Below are 20,004 nucleotides of genomic sequence, written 5' to 3' on the forward strand. Positions count from 1 at the left end.
TCACATTTTAGGCAAGGGTGTAATCCAAAGTTTATCTGAAGCAACTAAAGGGCTTGAACACTGTGAATTAGATAAATCATGGAGGTATATTTCAAAATTATAGTGATTTTCCATTGCAGCTCAACATTGTAGACTCATATACTCTAAATTTGCTGATGAACTTTGGAATAGCTTGATTTTGTCCCCCATCACTGTCACTGGAAAGTGATCTTTTAATGGCCAGTATGAACATTAGGAATGACTGCAGCTAGAAAAAAGAATACTGTTTCTATTTAGGCTCTCTATGGTCATCTGACTACTATCATAAGACAGACTTATCAGCTTGACAGCAGTTTAAGCCCTGTGACTCCCCAACAGGTTAGTGCAGATGTTCTGACCTGTGTAGCATGTGGTTTATTTGGCCTCTTTTGTGACCTATTGGTGTCTGTCTTTTAGCCATTGTTTGATAGAGGCCCAAACTCTAACATACTTGGCCAGTAAATCTGATGATCCTGTCTATAGCAGGGATGCTCACGTTGCTTTGCCTGGGGTCCATTTTTGCAAAATGACAGGTGACCAGGGGCAGTTACAAAAGCCCCACACACACTGCAAATTTGCAAATCCTAAAATGGTGAAGGAATGACCTGCCCTTCTCTCCCTATGTCTGGCTAGTATTTGTTGTTTTCATTGGTTCGATTGTTAGGTTTAGGTAGTAGTAGTGGGAGTGATTAAGGTTAGGGTAAGCCGGTCATAGACAGAGTAAGGCGGGCTATTCCTTCGCCATCCTAAGGGCCGTTTTATAGTCAACGCAAAGGCATGCAGACGCGAACGCATTGGGACGCATCGAGACACACTGGCCGCCACGATGCGTACTTGCGTCTCAAAATGTGTTGTCCATTTTTTTGATACGCGACGCAGCGACGTGTGTAATACCATGCGTTCCCAGCGGGGGTGATAATGCAAGCGACGTACTTGAAATTAACCACTTTTTGTTATTCACAGAAGAAGCAGGTATGAAATATGGCAGGTGAGGAGGAAAAACTTTGCAAACTCGTATGGGCACACCCCCATTTGTATGACACTTCTAGTGCCCTGCACTCTAATGAAATAGCAGTACTAGCTAGCTACAGCAGTACTAGATAGCCGGAATGTACCGGTGACTCTGCTACCCCCTATTGCACGAGCGATGTATTGCATTTCAAGTGTCGCCCGCGTCACTTGCATTCAATGTGTTGACTATGAAAGGAAGTGCGTTGCTCGCATCGCTTGCATTGCTTGCTTGCGTTGCATGCGTCGACTATGAAACAGCCCTAGGATTTGCAAATTTGCTCACAGGCCAGGTGTACTGGGATGCCTCTAGGATTTGAGGACATTTGGGACTTAGCCTGAATTCATGGCTAACTTCTGTCTGGGGTCCAAGGGATCCTCTCCTGGAACTTTTTTGATTAACAAGTTCTATTTTTTATGCTTTTTATGCACCCTGGCACCTTACTTTACATTAACAGTATGAAAAAATTCTCAATAGGACTCCTCTTTTTTTTTTAATTGTGAATTAGAAAATTGGTGGAGGGCCACCCAGCACCCTGTAGCGGCCGCTTGTTGCGTATCACTGGTCTGTAGTGTGTTGTTACTGTAGCTCCCCTAATCTGTCACTGCTGATGTGTTTTTAATAACAAAAAATGAAAAATATAAATTAGGCTTAACATTTGTTTCAGTTCTGTTTGTTTTCTTATTTACATCTCTGTAAAAAAAAAAAAAAAAAACTACTTCTATGTCACAGTATCATATGTGCACCATGTCTAACTTATGTATGATTAAAGTTTTTTTTTTTTCTTGTAATGTAGTTAAGTTTATTTATTTGCACATACATGTATTAAAAAAATACCAGAGAAAAATTAAAAGTGAAAATATTGAGCAGGAGAGGTTAGAAGCCAAAAATGACTTGTGAAGTCCATCTTGTGAACCGACAACACGAGTTTACGAGGCGCACTTGAACGCAACATTTCACACTCTGCCGGATAATTGGCATCCACGCCGCCGAGCACAGGAGGAGAGCAGAAGCACAGCCGCGTCTGAGAGGAGTCAGCCATCCACACCGCCGTATCAAACATCCAGGAAATCTCTCTGACACCATGGAGCAGAAACAAACCATCAACTTTGGAGCCGGACCTGCTAAACTGCCCCAATCCGTGAGTCCAGACCCTCAGATCTGCATCACTTTGCTTGTGTAACGATAATAAAGCGAGAACAAGCTGTAACAGACGAGCTGACTGTGTTATTTAATGCAACATTTAACAGTCTGCATTAACACACTGACTGTAAATCTGTCGCCAGTGTTGAGTCCTGCTAATGTCAGAGACGCGCAGGCAGTTATGTGACATAATGATTGTGGCTGCTGTCGCTTTGCCGCTTGTTTGTTTCCGCTCCGGCTGAAAACTGAGTGTTGAGTTGCATCAGCCTCATTGATTCATGTGGAAACCTGCTCCTTTGTGCCGCCCTGGCAGCAGCAGACCAAACCTCTAGATGGCACAAAAACATCCTAACGTGTCAGAGAAATAAATCAAAGCACTTATCAAACATGTTTTAGGGGAAAACAAACATTTACACAGTCTCAGTGTATATTTGAGTTTGGTAGGCTTCTGCTAAACTCAGCTATATTCAGGTCTGTGAAGTCACTTGTGTGTTTGGTCCTTTCCATTCAGCATAGTTTCTGAGGTTATGAACTGCTGAGACTCTTTGGTAATCAAAGTACCATTAAAAACAACACCAATAACAACCGAGCACTGAAGCAAACAAAAATTTAGAAAAATGTACAGCAATGCACAATGGACATCTCAAATCTTTTAACACATCAAATAACAATCTGAATTGCCTTTATTTGGATAAAGCATTAAGCACTAATTTACAGTGATATTAAAATGTCCCCGACTGTCAGACCTAATGTGCACCACTTTGGTTACTGACAAAGACCAAACACTTCATCTCCTTTAGTTTGCTTCTGAGTTTTGGACTTGACTTGACTTATATCTAATGTAATTTCACAGATCATCATCATGTCTGATACAGTTTTAAAGAAACAGTTCACCCCCAAATCAAAAATACTCATTTTTCTTCTTACCTGTTGCTGTTTATCAGTCTAGATAGTTTTGGTGTATATTGCAGAGAGTTGAAGGTATCAGCTGTAGAGATGTCTGCCTTCTCTTAAATATAATGGACCTAGATTGCACTTGGCTTGTGGTGCTCAAAGACACAGGGCCGTCGCAACCGGACAGGCAAACTAGGCAATTGCCTAGGGCCCCGAGCTGGAAGGGGGCCCCCAGAGACAGCTGACATTGGTCCATATCAATGACAATATGATGGATCCCCTATAGACAACTGCAACAACGACAACACGTTGGAATCCCCCCTAATGGGCCCCCTACTAGCTGCTGCTTGCGAGTGGCTAAATAGGGTGACCAGACGTCCCGCACTGTGCGGGACTGCACAGCATTTGTCTCTTTTCACGCGTCACGCAAATTGAGACCATGTCCTGCATGATTGGTTGCCACTCGCGCTAGCATTGTTGGAGTACCGTAGTACTACGGTACCTCACAGTGCCACTACTGTGGGATAAGTTCAAAGTGAACGGTGCATGGACACTCACCCTTTTGCTCAAGCAAAACAAATCATTCAGCACGCTATGCAAGTACAGATTTCAATCAGCAGCAGAAACGAAAGGCGAATCCTGCCAGTTGTGGGTTGAACGGGGGTCACAGACACCGTATCCCTGTCAAATACGCCGCAAGATAAGGCTTACCGGTGACGGGGAAGTCCGGCTCCAGGTCCAATAATTTCCTCTTTGTTGATTTCATGGCTGCCCAGAAATACCTGAACAGCTGAGCCGTGGTGGCACACAGGTGTGATGTGTCAGAGGAGAAACGAGCCGTTCACATTAGGTCTTTGTGGCAGGTAACGGCCCACAAACCTCACCGCACTTTAGGGACTGTTCTTTACTTATGGAGGGACTGTTCTTTACTTGTCAGGGGAGGAGGGTGGCTGGTTGATTTTTATTTTATTTATTTATTTTATTTTGATCCCCCCATGTTAATCACTTATTGATGCTGTTTTTGAAGTATGAATAAGTCAATAGGTGCCTCTTGCCTAGGGCCCCCAGAGTGTCTTGAAACAGCCCTGCAAAGACATTAGCAACAGCAATGTCTCTTTCCAGAAATCATGACCTGGTTACTCAAGATAATCCACAGACCTTGTTTTGAGCTGTTTTAAGTAGAAACTATTTTCTCTCCACCGAGCTACACCCACCAACTATCACTGCAAAGAAGGAAGCGTGCATCTACTCATGGACAAGAGGCCTGTGCTCGTAAAGGTACAGATGTAAGCATTAATGGTGTCCTCCTCGGCTGAGCTGTAATGTTAGCTAGCTCAGTGGTGCTAGGTGAGCCATGTCTGCCTCCCTCTGCATGGTGATACGGTTGGTGGGTGTAGTTCGGTAGCAAGAAAATAGTTCCTACATGAAACTGCGCACCCTCCAGTCCAGTTCATTTTATTTATATAGCACATTTCAAAAACACGAAGTTACCAAAGTGCTGCACAAAAATACACATAAGCATATACAGAAATGTACAGAAATCCACATAAGAATATACATAAGAATAAGAATATACAGAATATCCACATGGGACTATACAGAAATACACATATGAAATATACAGGTCATAGATACAGAAGCGATACAGACTGTACAGCAAGCTCAAGGGATAAAAAGACACAGAGACAGGTTGGTCTACTTGTCAACCAGAATCAAATGCAAAGGAAAACAAGTTGGTCTTGAGGCGGGACTTAAAAGATTCTACAGTGGGGCCATTTTGACATGAGCAGGCAGGTCATTCCATAGCGTAGGGGCAGCTACCGAGAAGGCTTGGTCACTCGTTTTCAAACAGCTTTTTGGGACCACAAGCCGCAGCTGATCGGCTGACCTCAGTGGGTACATGGATTATCTTCAGTGACCAGGTCATGATTTCTGGAAAGAGACATTCAGTACGTTTACATGGACAGTTTAATTCCACTTTTAATTGGAATGAAAGGCCATTCCGATTAAAAGTGGTCATGTAAACGGTCATTCTGATTGAAAATTAAATCCGATTAAAGGGGGTGGTTTATTCCGTTTGTCATTCTGAATGAAAGAATTTTGTGTGCATGTATACACTCATTCCTCTTTAAGTTCATTCCGGTCTTTCTGCGCATGCTCGTTTCCTTGCCCTTCTGGTGTGGTGACGTGTATCGCACACATAGCAACGGGCCGCATAGCAACGGGTTGAGATAAAGCAGTCGGACTCGTTGCACTCACCGGTTTCCATTCGCCACAGCACGCTCTTTTACCTCCCTTCTCCTGCTCAACAGATGAAGCATTAGAAGAACAAGGTTGTTGTCGTACTGCTGCTTCAAGAATATAAGCAAAACACGGCCGAAAAAGGCATTAAGAACGGCGTCGTCAAGCATCTTGTTATCCGGAGCGAGGACTACAATGTTTTCTTCCGATAAACGTAAACGCGTAACATCCACCCCGCCCCCTATCCAATCAGAAACCTTCCCTGCCCCAAACCTTGCACAGACCCAAATAAAGGCGATTAAACTGATCTCCCATGTAAACCCTCATTCGGAATGAATATTTCCCATGTAAACTACCTGGAAAGACTTTAATTCCGAATGATTTCATTCAGATTTATTTCATTCTGAAAGAGAAGCCATCGTGTAACCGTAGCCACTGCTGTTTATTTTTTAATGTATTTTTTTAGCTCTTTGAGCACCATAAGCCGAGTGCCATCTAGTTCCATTATATTAGAGAGAGGGCACACATCTCTACAGCTGATATCTCCAACACTTGGCAGCTCACACCAAAACAATCTAGACTGATAAACAACACTACAAGTAAAAGGGAAAATATGTATAATTGATTTTAGGGTGAATTGCCTCTTTAAGTTGTGGAGAAATACTTACATGCGGTGCTTTATATTGCAGGTGCTGCTACAAGCACAGAAGGAGCTCCTCAGCTACAGCGGCCTCGGTATTAGCGTTCTTGGTGAGTAGAACTACTGATGAGTTAAAGTTTTTAAGTTATAATGAGACGAAACTACTTTATTCCAGACACGATCAGTACATATACATGTTACGAAAGATCTTAACTCATTAACTCAAGTATACCTTCTTTTCATGAATACTGGACATTAAGAGATCCCTTCATAATGTGCTTTTAATGGAAGTGATCAGGGACAACGTCCACACAGTCCTCGCTGTGTGCAACATTGTTGATCCAAAGTTTATCTGCAGCTAATATGAGTCTTCAGCTGTCTGAATTTACCAAATCAAATAGATATGCCCCAACATTTTTAGTATAGAAGTTCCTCTTTGTTTCCTGTTCAACCACCGAGGAGGAATGGTTCATAAAAAGACAGTGACCTTGGAAGATATTTACTTCACATATTTCTGACACCCTGTAAAACTGTGTCAGATTCATGATAACTTCATTGATCTAATCAAGGCAGCACATCAACACTGTTATCAGCCATCACAGCTGAACGCTGCTTCCTCACTGGAATCTGTCCCACAGATGTGCGTCAGCGTTAAATGTGTTAATCAGACATAACTGAAATGTGCTGAAAGGTGAGTAAATGCCAGTGACGGTGAGATTAAATTCAACTGTTTGTGATTCTGTTCAAACCAGAGATGAGTCACCGATCAGGAGACTTCGGCAAAATCCTCAACAAGACAGAGGGTCTCCTGCGAGAGTTGTTGTAAGTGCTGCTTTTGTTGTTTCACATGACTACAACTGTTTTATCCTCCTGCTTCACTCCGCTGTCCTTCCAAACAAGGGTGTCAAATATTTTCTCACAATATACATGTCATGGAAACAGATGGCACCATTCTACCCAGGACTTCTGGGGCGACGTCTTTTTATTTGATCATCACCATATAGCGGGACAAAAAAACCTGCACACCCAGACATACAGAAGAATGTCTGAGTGAATTATGATTTATAGACAAGTAGAATGATGGAGATAATACTATTGCCACATCAATTATCATCTGCACATTCCCTTTTATCTTCCTCCAAGTCCTGTCCCTCTTTGCTGACATTGTTTATGTCTCAGACTGCTAATGAGTGCCAGAATGGTTCAGGGTAGGGTTGGCTTGTGTTTGCTTGTGAAGTAGGCGTGTTTCACCACAGTTACTAACGTCAGATTGATCAGGAGGAGTTGAAACATGCTCCAGTCTTTGCAAACTTTCAAGAAGTTTGTCACTTTACAAACCATGTGTTTGGCCAACAACAATGACATTCGAAAATTAAAATGTTAAAAAATGGATGTGAATTATTTTCATGTGGCCTATTTTTGGTCAAAGCCTCGGGAAGCCACTGGAGAGGGGCTAAAGAGCCGCATGTGGCTCCAGAGCTGCAAGTTGCCAACCCATGGTTTATACTAACAGTTATTTTACCATTTACATTGAATGCACCATAAAGATAAACTATAGAGAAACGAAGATGTAGCTGTTTTAATTGTGACATTTCATCCACACCAGTGTGTCAGATACGGATATATGTGTCTGTTGAAGGTAGGATCAGTGTAACGTCTCTACACTGTTTTAACACAGAAAACTTTTGTCTTCACAGAAACATCCCAGACAACTACAAGGTGATGTTCCTGCAGGGCGGTGGGACTGGACAGTTCAGCGCTGTCCCCCTCAACCTGATTGGTCTTAAAGAGGACAGGTGCGCAGATTACCTGGTGACCGGCACGTGGTCGGCAAAAGCAGCACAAGAGGCGGCGAAGTATGGCAAAGTCAACATTGTCCACCCAAAGCTGGACAGTTACACCAGTAAGTGTGTGTGCATGTTGTGTTAATGCAGAGGCAGATTAATAATAATTTTCTTTTGCCACAACTGCCACAAACAAAAAGTAGCAAGCATGTACCAGTGACAAGGTTTAGTCCCAAAATGGAGGTTTAGCAAGTTCCTAATTTCTTCTTTCATTTTTAAATTAAATTTTAATCACCACATCAAAAAATAGTTTCAGCTCTTTTGAGTTGGTTATTGACGCTCCTGCTATATGAGGACAGTCCCTGTGCAGAACCTGGCCGTGTGCCCAGGCTGTTAGGTAATAAACAATAGAGCAGACGACCAATAAAAGACTCTGGTATGCGAGCAGCCTTTTCCACATGGTTGCGTCTGATTTGGGGTTTTCAGTGGGGTTCTTGTTTATTCTAATGTCTGGAGCCAGTTTTACAGTGTTTTTGGAATTAAATGTAAATTACTTTCATTAACAGTATGGATTAAAAGAAACATGATACAAAATCAAAATATATTGAGCCTTCTGTGCTCTGAATGGCTCATTTCTTCAGTCTTTTCAACCTGCATTTTTGTCTGAACATGTGGCTCTTCAGACAGAAAGTCAACAGGCACATCTGGTGTTTGCTAGGGGTGGTTGCAGTCAGTCTACTAGTCCATTAAATGTTCCTACCCCTCGCTACTTGTTACCAGAAATACTAGTTGGTTAAACTTAGTTTGGAGGAAAACTGGAGCAGGTTGGATCGGGATGTGAGACTCAGCAGTGGCTCTGATCATCATCAGCTGCCTCGCTCTTTCTTTTCACACACAAAGCCAAGAACAAACACACACATGCGCTCTCAGACTCAATGGATGGAACCATTGAGCTGTCAGCAGACGTTCAACGTGGAAAGTAGGTCTGAGCCTTACACACACTGGCACTGGCTGAATGTCTTCTCTCCAGGCTGAAAGAGACGTGCTTTTGGGCACATGGAAGATCCTGAGAAGCCTCAACATGTGTGTGTGTGTGTGTCGATTTGCGTGCATACTCATGCATGAGAGACTTAACCTGTGAGTGTGTGTTTTTAAAATGGAGATGAGTTAGGAAGTTAAATACACTGTAAATCTCATTTCTTAGCTTCTATTTATTGACTTGTTGTCATGTTTTTTAGGATAATGCACAGTGCAAAGCGCCACACATCTCAGCGGCATTTGAAATAGAATTTTGTTAGCGAAATATGTGTTTAACGATTTCAAATGGCTCTTAAAATATACACAATACTTTTTTGATTGTGCTCACTTTGACTGTTTTCTGAATGATCTCTTACATTTAGACTAGTCGACTAGTCTAAGTTTAAACTTCATGTAAGCATCAGGGAAATTATTTGTTAGAACATTGTCACTCTTTGTGTCACTCTGGCCACTGGAGACAAAATACCTCTGAAAGAAGGCTTTACAAATCACCAAAGAAACCGGTTTAACCATGTAGCTCTTGTTTAACAATGTTCTGTCTTTGCTCCCTTCAGAAATCCCCGACCCCAGCAGCTGGACCCTGAACCCCTCAGCCTCCTATGTGTACTACTGCTGCAACGAGACGGTCCACGGCGTGGAGTATAACTTCATACCTGAAACAAACGGGGTGGTCCTCGTCAGCGACATGTCCTCCAACTTCCTGTCTCGACCTGTGGATGTATCGAAGGTGAGGACAAGAATGATACTGAATAAAATGTTTAACCCCTTTTGCTTTTGTGCACCTTGTCCCCCAGATTTCCATATTATTCATATCACAAGTCAGGAAAACATTTATTATCCCTAAGTGATAAGGGAGTAGCACCCATGTAAGCACCCATATTTGACTTAGATACAAATTCAGCAGTTTTTGTGCCACAAGTCAATGGCATGGATTAATAAAGTCATATTTCTTGCATTCTGTAGTTTGGGCTGATTTATGCCGGAGCTCAGAAGAACGTGGGCTGTGCTGGGGTCACTGTGGTCATCGTGCGAGAGGACTTGATAGGCCACGCGCTCAAAGAGTGTCCCATTGTCCTGGACTACAAGGTGCAGGCTGAAAATAACTCACTTTACAACACGCCGCCGTGTTTCAGGTACAGACTCACCTCTGCTTTTGTCATTAGAACCTTCCATGTTTCCTACAGATTGAGAATTATCTGTATAGTCTGTATGTCAGCTGAGAAAAATGCATTTGTAAAATGTACATGTGTCACATTTTTAGAAAAACCAAGATGAACTTTTTACTCATTTCTGTGTCTCCTGAAATTACCGGCTGCTTTTTTCACCACACAAGTTTAAAGGCATATGTCAGCATTACGGGAAATGTGCTCATTTGTTTTCTTGCAGAGAGTTGGATGAGAACATTGATGCCACTCTCATGTTTGTCTTTTAAATATGAAGCTACAACCAGCAGCTGGTTAGCTTAGCTTAGCATAACGACTGGAAACAGCTACTGGCTCAGTCCAAAGCTAAAAAATCAGCGGCACATCTAAAGCTCACTAATTAACTCATCATATGTCAATGATGTTGTTTTTTTCGGGTTCGTGCGCCAAACTGCTTCTGGGCTGTGATTTGTTACTTCCTGGAGTCTCCAGTGGTTGCCTGGCAACTTCAGAGAGGACAAGATTTCAGAGCAGCACCCTGTAAAACCACAACTTGTTTTTATATTTTGATTTTTGGATGGAGGAAACAAATGAGATAGCATTTCAAACAGTGAGAGTTACCTCTGGACAGACCCAGGCTAGCTGTTTCCAGGCTTTACTGTATGCTAAGCTAAGCTAAGCTAACCGGCTGCTGCTTTGTATGTAACATACACACATGATTCAATTTTCTCATCTAACTCTCTGCAAGAAAGCAAATAAGTGTATTTTCCAAATCATTGAACGATTCCTTTCACAGATATTAAAAAACAGTTCACAATTATGTAAAACATCATTCATTATTTAATTTTGTGGGTTCAGTATCTACATCATGGGTCTGGTTCTGGAGTGGATCAAGAACAATGGAGGCAGTGCTGCCATGGAGAGGCTCAACAAGCAGAAGTCTTCCATGATCTATGACATCATCAACGGCTCTAATGGCTTCTATGAGTGAGTATCACAATACTTCAAAGTGCTGACATTGTCTTGGTGTTTTTGCTGTGTATTTTGGCCCCCGGCAAGTTGCCTTCAAAATAAGAGCTCTCTCTCGTAACATAATCAGGGTTCAACGCTAAATATCAAAAGTGGTTGTGAGGCTGGAACCAGGTCGAAATTGAAAATATGTTTGCCATTTTTAGTCACCTTATATTTTGAGTAATTGAGATACTATGCAGTTATGCAAACTATATGACCTTTATGTGTCACTTAATGAGGTGTGTTGTATAAATGCTTTACAGTATCACTTTCCATCCAGCTCAAAGACGCTGCGATGCTTCACCTCCCTGTTTATTTTTAGTTCAGGTTCATCTGGTTCTTTGTTTGTGAAATCAATTTGCACATTGATTTGTGATTGTTATCACACCACACCCAAACAACTTCATCTCCTCCACCAGCGTCTCTAAAATAGATGCCTGTGCACACTTGAATAAACTTACCAACACAAGAGTTGTTACATGTGACATTGTCTGATTCTGTTACTTAAATTTTTAAATATCACTCATGCAACAATTGTTAAAAATGTTTTTATTGTGGGTTGCATGTTTTGTTGTTTGCTGTGCTGGGCCACTGATGGCTCCTTAGTTGAGCAAGGAGCTGCATTAGGCAGAGGAGCACATAGTTTTCTACCTTGTAACTGAGTGTAATTAAAGTTTTAAACTAGATTATATCTCCTGTCATTCGCATCAGACTTAAATTACTGTACCTACAGCTCATTAGTGGCTTTTTTTGATATTCAGAGGGAATGCCACGTATGTAATACATATGCATGGAAAACAACACATTACAAAGTATACTACTTTTTAGTTTGGCTATTTGACCAAACTTGAGGTCAATTAGTATACAATGACAGTAACATTTAAAACCTTTCTGTCTATGATTGATAATGGTGACATATATGCATTCAACCTCCTTCATTTTACATCACCTTGATTCACTGTACAGTGCATCTCTATGTTTCATTACAAATGCAAAGTCACTTACTCATCACTGCACTCTTTATGATTTGGTGTGTTGGACATCATTGACCACTTGCAGACAACAGCACTGGTATATTTTTTATCGACCTCTGCTCCGCTCTGTGTGTCTGCTCTGGTAGTTACCAGCTATGCTCCTCCAAGTGACCGCTTTTGAATGTACCCTGGGTTTAAACAGATCTGGGGGGAAACCGTATTCTCCTACTCTGCACCATGGACATGGAACAATCTCCAAAAAGATCTAAAATTAGACCCTCAATCTCAATGGCACTTCTTAGTTAAATAAAGGTTAAATAAATAAATAAATGTAACTAATGAAGTGAAAAATTAAACTTCTAACTACTTACCGCTGTGTCCACCTGTCTAGGTGTCCCGTAGATGTGAACTGTCGCAGCCGTATGAACATACCGTTTCGTGTGGGGAAGAAAGAAGGAGACGAAGCCTTGGAAAAAGAATTTCTGGCCGGTGCGGTCGAACGTGGAATGATATCTCTGAAAGGACACAGGTTAGTCAGACACATGCCTCCTGTCATTGCATTAATACTGTCTTTATTGCTAGATTTTGTAGGTTACTGAAGACATTACTGATGTCTTTTTTTCATATGTAAGGTTAGATTAAGTTCGACATAAGTTAGATGTTAACTTTACCTTTCTGTGTGTAGACCTCAGACATGACGTTCTGTCTCCCCCTGCAGGTCAGTTGGAGGAATTCGTGCCTCTCTGTACAACGCTGTAACACTGGAGGACACTGAGACCCTGGCCACCTATATGAAAGAGTTCCTGAAAGAGCACCAATAAAACAGGCCAGTCTCTCAGTCAGCTGATCTCACACAGTGGCATTTTACTACTCAGTACTTAAAATAAAACTCTGGTACTTCTAGCTGAGGTCCATGTTGGATCCTGAAGGTGCACCGTTAGGCACAGATTTTGTAAAACCTGGTCATTGTTCCTAATCAGCTTTAACCACTACTGCTGCCAGTAATGTCTTAAAATACATGTGTGTTTCTTAGAATTATTATTTTAATTAATTTGTTGACTAACAGTGCTTTAATGTACATACTGTAGGTAAGTCTTGTTACTTGTTGAAAATATATTTACATTCCAGTAAAGTAAGTTTCACAGCATATTTTTTTTGTCTTGAGTGCCTTTTACTATAAATCACATTATAAACTACATCATTTAAAACCATTTAAAACCAATATCAGTCGGCATCATGTTTCCATGAAAGTATTTTATGTGGATTTTGAAGTATTGCGTTAAAAATGCTGCATGGAAGCGGCAAAATTCGATAAAACTTCCTGAACTGCACAAAAAAGTTTTCACGTTTGCCCTGAGGTGGTTTTTACATCAGTCGAAAAAGAGTTTGAACAATAAATGGGATATAGAAACGCTTTCGCCAAGTGATTTCTGATGTAGCAGACATTTAACTCACATTCATTCATAACTTTTTGTATTGGCCCAGTTGAATTTTGTAATAATAATGTGTGGTTATTACAAAGTCTCACAGCACACCATTTAAGAACCACTGGCCTATACTGCCATTTTCTGACGAAACTACACATCTCATAGCCTTGTTTATTCGCTTTATTCTGTAGTTTTTATTTTCATTTTGTTTCTTATTTTGTTTTATAATTCAGTTTAGTTTCAGTTAGTTTTCAGAGAAAGGCCGCTTGATTCAGTTTAGTTTTTATTATTTAAAAATGTTTACTCAGTGTCAGTATTAGTTTTGATGGGGTATTTGTCTAAGAAATTCAGAATAGGTATTACAATAAACAACGCACTTTTTAATTGAGTCAATTGCCTTCTTCACTGGTGCCACACTACATATGTTTTGGGGAAAGCTTGCCAACAATCCGGTGAGTGGCTCTACACTCAAGGGGACAGGTTGGATGTTTTGAGGTGGGGTTGTGTGACGTACTTATCCACGGTCAGTGTATTGCACAGAGTGGATGGCGGTCGGCTTCCCAAGTGTGGATATGCAGGCAGGAATACCGCCGCAGAGCCTCAGCAGTGTGCTCACAGTCATGTAGACATCCCATGTGCATCAGTGCTTCATCATGCTTGTTGTTCTAACAGATGTGAACAAATTGACAAACACTAAAACTTAGATATTTTATTTCAGTCACTTTTGTAAGTGCACAATATTGTTTCCAATACTTTCCTTTTTTCCTAAAGTCTACTTTTTATTTTCATTTCAGTTAACTAAAATGTTCAGCTCTAGTGAACTATAATAACCTTGTTCCAAACCTGTTGATGGAAACGCGTCTGATTTGCATTTCTTTTTTGCAACATTTCAAAAGTGCTTAAATTTCTCTTGACAGCTGAATTGAAACACGACTAATGAGCGATAATTTCTCATTCTGAGAGCAGAGGAGCAGTGTTACACAACCAAATTGAGCTGCGTGATGCCGGCCTGGTTCTGATTTAATGAGGGATTTTATTAAGGATATTCGGATTTCAGATACTGTTAGAAAATTGACTCAGTGCTGTATAAGTTCAGCCTCACCGATTTGATTTGCTGAAGTGGTTACATGGTTAATATCCTCCTGAGACCTGAACTTTTGTTTGATATGCATTTTTAATTTCTCCTAGCTATCTGGGATCAGTAGGACCGATATAAAAGTATAAAAAAGGAAACCTTGTCAACGATAACTAAGTCCCGACTCCCAGCATCTTCACACAAGTACTTCCTAATTAACAGCATCTTAGCTTGTTACTGTTGCTAACATTGGTCAAATTTGTTGCCATATCAAACTGCAAATATTATTAACTGAGCAGGTTTTTAGATATCAGTGTCTGCCTCCACCCCAATATAGTGGAGGTGAATGGAAATGTGAAGAGCTTACTGATAATATAAATCAATAAGTCTAGTTTTGTTGTGGTGTGGGTGGAACAAAGTTGTGTTCCTAGTAACTCTAATTTGCATATCGACCCTGCCTGGACTCAGAATCATTGCAGCCTTTTAAAAAACAATCCTAGCAGCTGATCTCTGTATGAGTACATCTGATCACATCACATCACTGATAGATGAGGTTACAAGAGCACACTTCTCCATCCATCCATCCATCCATCCATCCATTTTCATCTGCTTATCTGTTGCGAAGGCAGCAGGCCAAGCAAAGCACCCCAGACATCCATCTCCCCAGCAACGCTTTCCAGCTTCTCCTGGGGACCCCAAGGCGTTCCCAGTTCCCAGGCCAGATGAGATGTGTAATCCCTCCAGTGTGTTCTGGGTCTGCCCCGGGGCCTCCTACCAGTGGGACGTGCCTGAAACACCTCTAACAGGAGGCGCCCAGGAGGCATCCTGATCAGATGCCCGAACCACCTCAACTGACCCCTTACGACACGAAGGAGCAGTGGCTTTACTCCGAGCTCCCTCCAGATGTCTGAGCTCCTTACCCTATCTCTAAGGCTGAGCCCAGCCACCCCACGGAGGAAACTCATATTGGCCGCTTGTATCTGCGACCTCATTCTTTCGGTCACTGCCCAGAGCTCATGACCATAGGTAAGGGTTGGGACGGAGATGGACCAGTAAATCAAAAGCTTTGCCTTCTGGCTCATCAGTGCTGGCATCACTGCAGAGCCGACCAAACTGCCAATCCATCTCACGCTCCATTCTACCCTCACTCATGAACAAGACCCTGAGATACTTGAACTCCCTCGGTTGGGACAGTAACTCTCCCCTAAGCACACTTCTGACCACACCCATTAGTGATGCTGTGTGTGGTGTAACAGACCGGAAACTTTCATCAATACACGGCTGTGAAAAATATCTTTTAGCCTGTTATTAAGTTACTTTAAATAATAATATGCAGCACAACTACTTTACAAGCACAGTTAGTGTGTTGCCAGCGAGGTTAAGCAGTCCCCTACTTCACTGCCCGCTGACAGCAAAAACAGCTCAGTATGTAGGAGTGACCAGGTCTACATAACACCAGCAGGGCGGCAGGACGGCTTCATGGTGAGAGAGACCGTCCTCCATCTGGATGTCCAGAGGCCAGTTCCCCGCTGCCTTCACCCTGCTGAGGCTGTTCTTCAGCAAGATACCACAGCCGTATCAGCTCCAGGAGCCGTGAGTCTGTCTGACCCTGACCTTTGACCTCCCTGGAGAAGAAGCAAAACAGGAAAGAGACGAAAATAATAATTGTATTCCTGCTATTGTGGTAGAGGACAGTAATGTAGTTCAATTTTATCTTTTATAGAGGTGTTTTTGTCATATTTAAATTGTCTGTCAGAGAGCATGTCTATTGTTAAAGTGAGAATTTTGTCCTCTCCTGCCATTGTAACTTTTTTCCAGCAGAGGAGGGTGAGGATCATATGGCAGGGTTCCCATGGGTTCTTGAAATCCTTTTAAAGTTTCTGAACTTAAAGGAAAAAAATGAGGCCTTGAAGTAGACAAAGGTCATTTAAAGTGCTTGAATTTCTATATTTTGTGTAAGAATCGCTCCTCAATTCAGAAATAAGTTTGTCTCTATTGCCCAACTTACACAATATATTGTTCTGCTGTGCTTTGTTAGAGAGGGCAAGAGACCACATTGTCTGCCTGCACTGTAACGGCACAATTGAGAAGTGTTAACACATTCAAGACTCTTTCTCTTTTTATTGTTCCCCTGGAGCTTCTGTAAAGCCCGCTGTCAAGTAACCTTTATTCTTGTCTTAAACAATGCCGTGTCGGGTCCTTGAATTTGAGGGAACGGGGCCTGTAAAGTCCTTAAAGTCATTGAATTTGATGTTTGGGAAGGTGTTGGAACCCTGGTATGGGGTGGTGTTGGCTGAATTAAAGAGGCCCTCAAAGAAGACGTACTCGGGCGATGGGATCCACCAACGAGTGTCTGTATAGGTATGTATATCTAAAATATATGCAAATATTTGTTCTAACTGCCTGCATACACTGTAGCTGGTATTTATCTGAAACATTATAATAATAAACAAACATGATGATTTATTTAAAGAGCACTCTTTTACATAAGGCAGATCATATAATCAAATCATAGGTAAGTAAATTAATAAATAAGCTGAACCTGAATAATGTAGGTCAAAACAAATTAAAGTAAGATATGATAAAAATGTCTATTAAAATCAAGAAAAATGAAAGTATCTTATTTACATTTGTTTTTATATCAGAACAAAAAACAAACAATGAGCTGAAAAATACATATACACACATACCCACATAGATACATATAGTAAAGGGTACTATACTAAACTATACTATACTTAAGTACCTTACATCCACATGGGTGTATCCTTGCTTATTTGTTCTTCTGTGCATTTACAGATCCATGTCTACACTTGATACCTCTATCTGTCTACACCTCTTCCATCAGTCATTCTAGACAGAATAGCAAAGAAAGAAAAGGAAACAAAGGAAAAAGGGCAATAAAAACACTAAAATAAGCAAAAATGAGCTAATAAAACTGCAAAAAATATGGAAAAGTAAATAAATAAAAAATTAATCTTTGTCCTTTTCCTCCTCCTCTCATGCACAACACATGCGGACAACTTATAGAACATTTCAAATGAATGCAACAAACCAAAGGATTCTTCAGTTTACACATTTTCTCATATGAAGTCCAACCTGCTTGACAATACGTACTCAGTCCAGTTCTCCCTAAGTCTATACATTTTTTTCCAGTTCCAATCTGGAAGAAAAAGTGGACTTCTCCATCACATATACATCATGTATTAGCCTACATCCACTCAAGTCCTTAATCGTAGGTGCCTCTGTCTTCAGCCAAGTATGTTTTTATAAACGGTTTTTGAATAAAGGACAATGACTCCACCACCAACTCGAAACCCATAGGATGCCAGAATATTCCGGCAAGGCAAGTTTATTCAACAGCACATTTCAGTAACAAGGCAACACAAAGTGCGTTACATTAAACATCAAAAGCATTGAGACATGGTGCAGAAGGAACACCTTATAAAAGTACATTTACATACAGTTAAAAACAACATTAAAGAGCTACAGAAGTTGCAGTAAGACCAAGCTAATACTAATAATGTACAAGAATAAAAGTTGCAGTGTAATGTAAGAAATTAATAAATGTTTGATTTAATACAAGGCAGCAGCAAACAGAAAAGTCTTCAGCCTTGATTTAAAAGAACTGAGAGTTGTTTCAGATCCGTGAAAAACTAATCGCTGCTAGTTTTAACTCTGGAGAAACAAAGCAGACCTGTCCCAGATGACCTGAGAGGTCTCTGGTTCCTTGGCAAAGTCTCTGAGAGCCTGAGCCACGTGCTGCAAACAAGCTTGAACAAAAATGAAACTAGAATAATAAAATTGTTTTTGCTGCAAATGACCTCTAGGTGGAAGTGTTCAACAAGAAACGTGTGTTTGCAAAGGTAGAGGCAATCAAATCGGGTCTGACTCCCCTCATGGTAATTCTTGGTGTCGCCCACCGCATTCAATTACTGGCATGCAATTTGGATTAAATCATGTTGTCAAAGCATATACATACATAGACTGACACATAAGGTAGATAATATATAATGATAGAATAATAATAGTGTCCAATATGTGATGTGGTGATAGATACACAAGAATGACAAACAAAGCGTGTATGAAACATCTGGTTGCTGATAATGAGTCACTTCAGAAAACAAAATTTACTCATATTGTATTCTTGCTTTCACGCCTACACACGCACATGCACACACACGCACACACACACACACACACACACACACACACACACACACACACACACACACACACACACACAGATTCGTGTGGTTTCCTCTGATAAGGTCAGCTCACGACAACATGTGAAGGGTTCTCAACTCAAGAACAAAATCAGCATCCTCTCTGAAAATAAAATACACATCTCTGCTCAATAATGTTTCAGCGAAAAAACAATGCTCGGCATGATTGTAATTCACTGTCTATCCATCTTTAGCAAATTTTATGCCTTTAAAAATAAATGTCAAGTGCTGAAAAAATATCCATATTAGACACAGAGAAGCATGTTGTAAGGAATATGCTACAATTCACTTTCCAGGAGCTGCTTATTTCAGGTGAATAAGAGGAAAAACTCTGCTGATGCAGACTTGTGTAAAAAGGCTATTAGTGTGTACCAGGCATGAAGTTAATAGAGCATGAGATGCACCGTTTTGTCGTTGCTTTTCTCTTTCATCCTTTACAAATCTATCAGTGCATGAATGGCTGTATGGGTGGTATAAGTGGGAATTGAACTATTGACCTTGTAGCCTCTCAAAACGTTTTCAGGCTCAGCATCTGTATTATGTTGCAGGCCACTTTCGGAGAAGCGAGATCCTTTAAGTGATATTTCCCATTAAGCTCTTTTTTTTCCCCTCATCGATTTAATATGCCTCTTGAAAACTACCTGATGGTGGGTGATCATAAAGTGTCACCTCTGAAACTGACTCCTTTTCAGTACAAAAAAAAAGAAGAAAAAAGCGACTAGCTATTTTCTTACTTTCATTTTGAAATGTAATGAAACACAAGGTAAAGTTGATCCAGGAGTTATTATTTTATATAACATCCCGGATGATTCTTTCCAAAAAGTAATTTTGGCTGTTAGCAAATATCAATACCAAGAGCAGGGGAGAAAGTCTGAATGCTGGTGTTGACTGTGGCTCCCCAGAGCAGGAGATGTTGGACCTGCTGCGGAGGGTTGTGTGCTGAAAGGTAAAAATGTTCTTCCAGAGTGAGGTATTGCTTTAAGTCAGATGAGTTTTCTGTCAGTGTGATAAGAGACCACCTCATCATTTTCTTTACATTCATATCTGCAGCTTTATAAGACTCAAACCTTTCAGCAGCAGTTTGTCGTTGTGCATGGTCGTTTTGTATGGAGGCCTTGAAAGGCTTCATGCTTCCAGCAGGAAGTAGTCGCCCCCCTTTTGGAGCCACATGGACATTAGCACACATTTGATCTCTTTTACTTCCATCTTTAGGTTGTAGCTTAACTTAGCGGCTCATCTTTTGTATTCCAAGACCAGAGGTTTTCTGTATTAACATAACTGCACTTTGACACAGGTATACTATTTACGCTTATTTCCATAATGTTTTTACCTCAGCTCCTAGTTTATCTAAGCATCTGATAGCCATGGCGCTTCAGAACAGT

The 20,004-nt window shown here is 41.0% G+C and overlaps 1 protein-coding gene across 1 annotated transcript; it reads left to right on the forward strand.

Moving 5' to 3' along the window:
* The first annotated feature begins 1,973 nt into the window (after positions 1-1,973).
* Positions 1,974-13,624, forward strand: psat1 (phosphoserine aminotransferase 1). The gene is made up of 9 exons (XM_049578700.1): positions 1,974-2,168; positions 5,995-6,055; positions 6,698-6,767; positions 7,643-7,848; positions 9,322-9,494; positions 9,731-9,900; positions 10,768-10,896; positions 12,286-12,423; positions 12,613-13,624. Exons 1-9 carry the CDS (start codon positions 2,112-2,114, stop codon positions 12,713-12,715), a joined length of 1,107 nt encoding a protein of 368 aa, XP_049434657.1. The 5' UTR covers positions 1,974-2,111; the 3' UTR covers positions 12,716-13,624.
* The last annotated feature ends 6,380 nt before the right edge of the window (positions 13,625-20,004 follow it).

This window comes from Epinephelus fuscoguttatus, linkage group LG6 (genome assembly GCF_011397635.1).
Source record: "Epinephelus fuscoguttatus linkage group LG6, E.fuscoguttatus.final_Chr_v1".
Lineage (NCBI taxonomy): Eukaryota > Metazoa > Chordata > Actinopteri > Perciformes > Serranidae > Epinephelus > Epinephelus fuscoguttatus.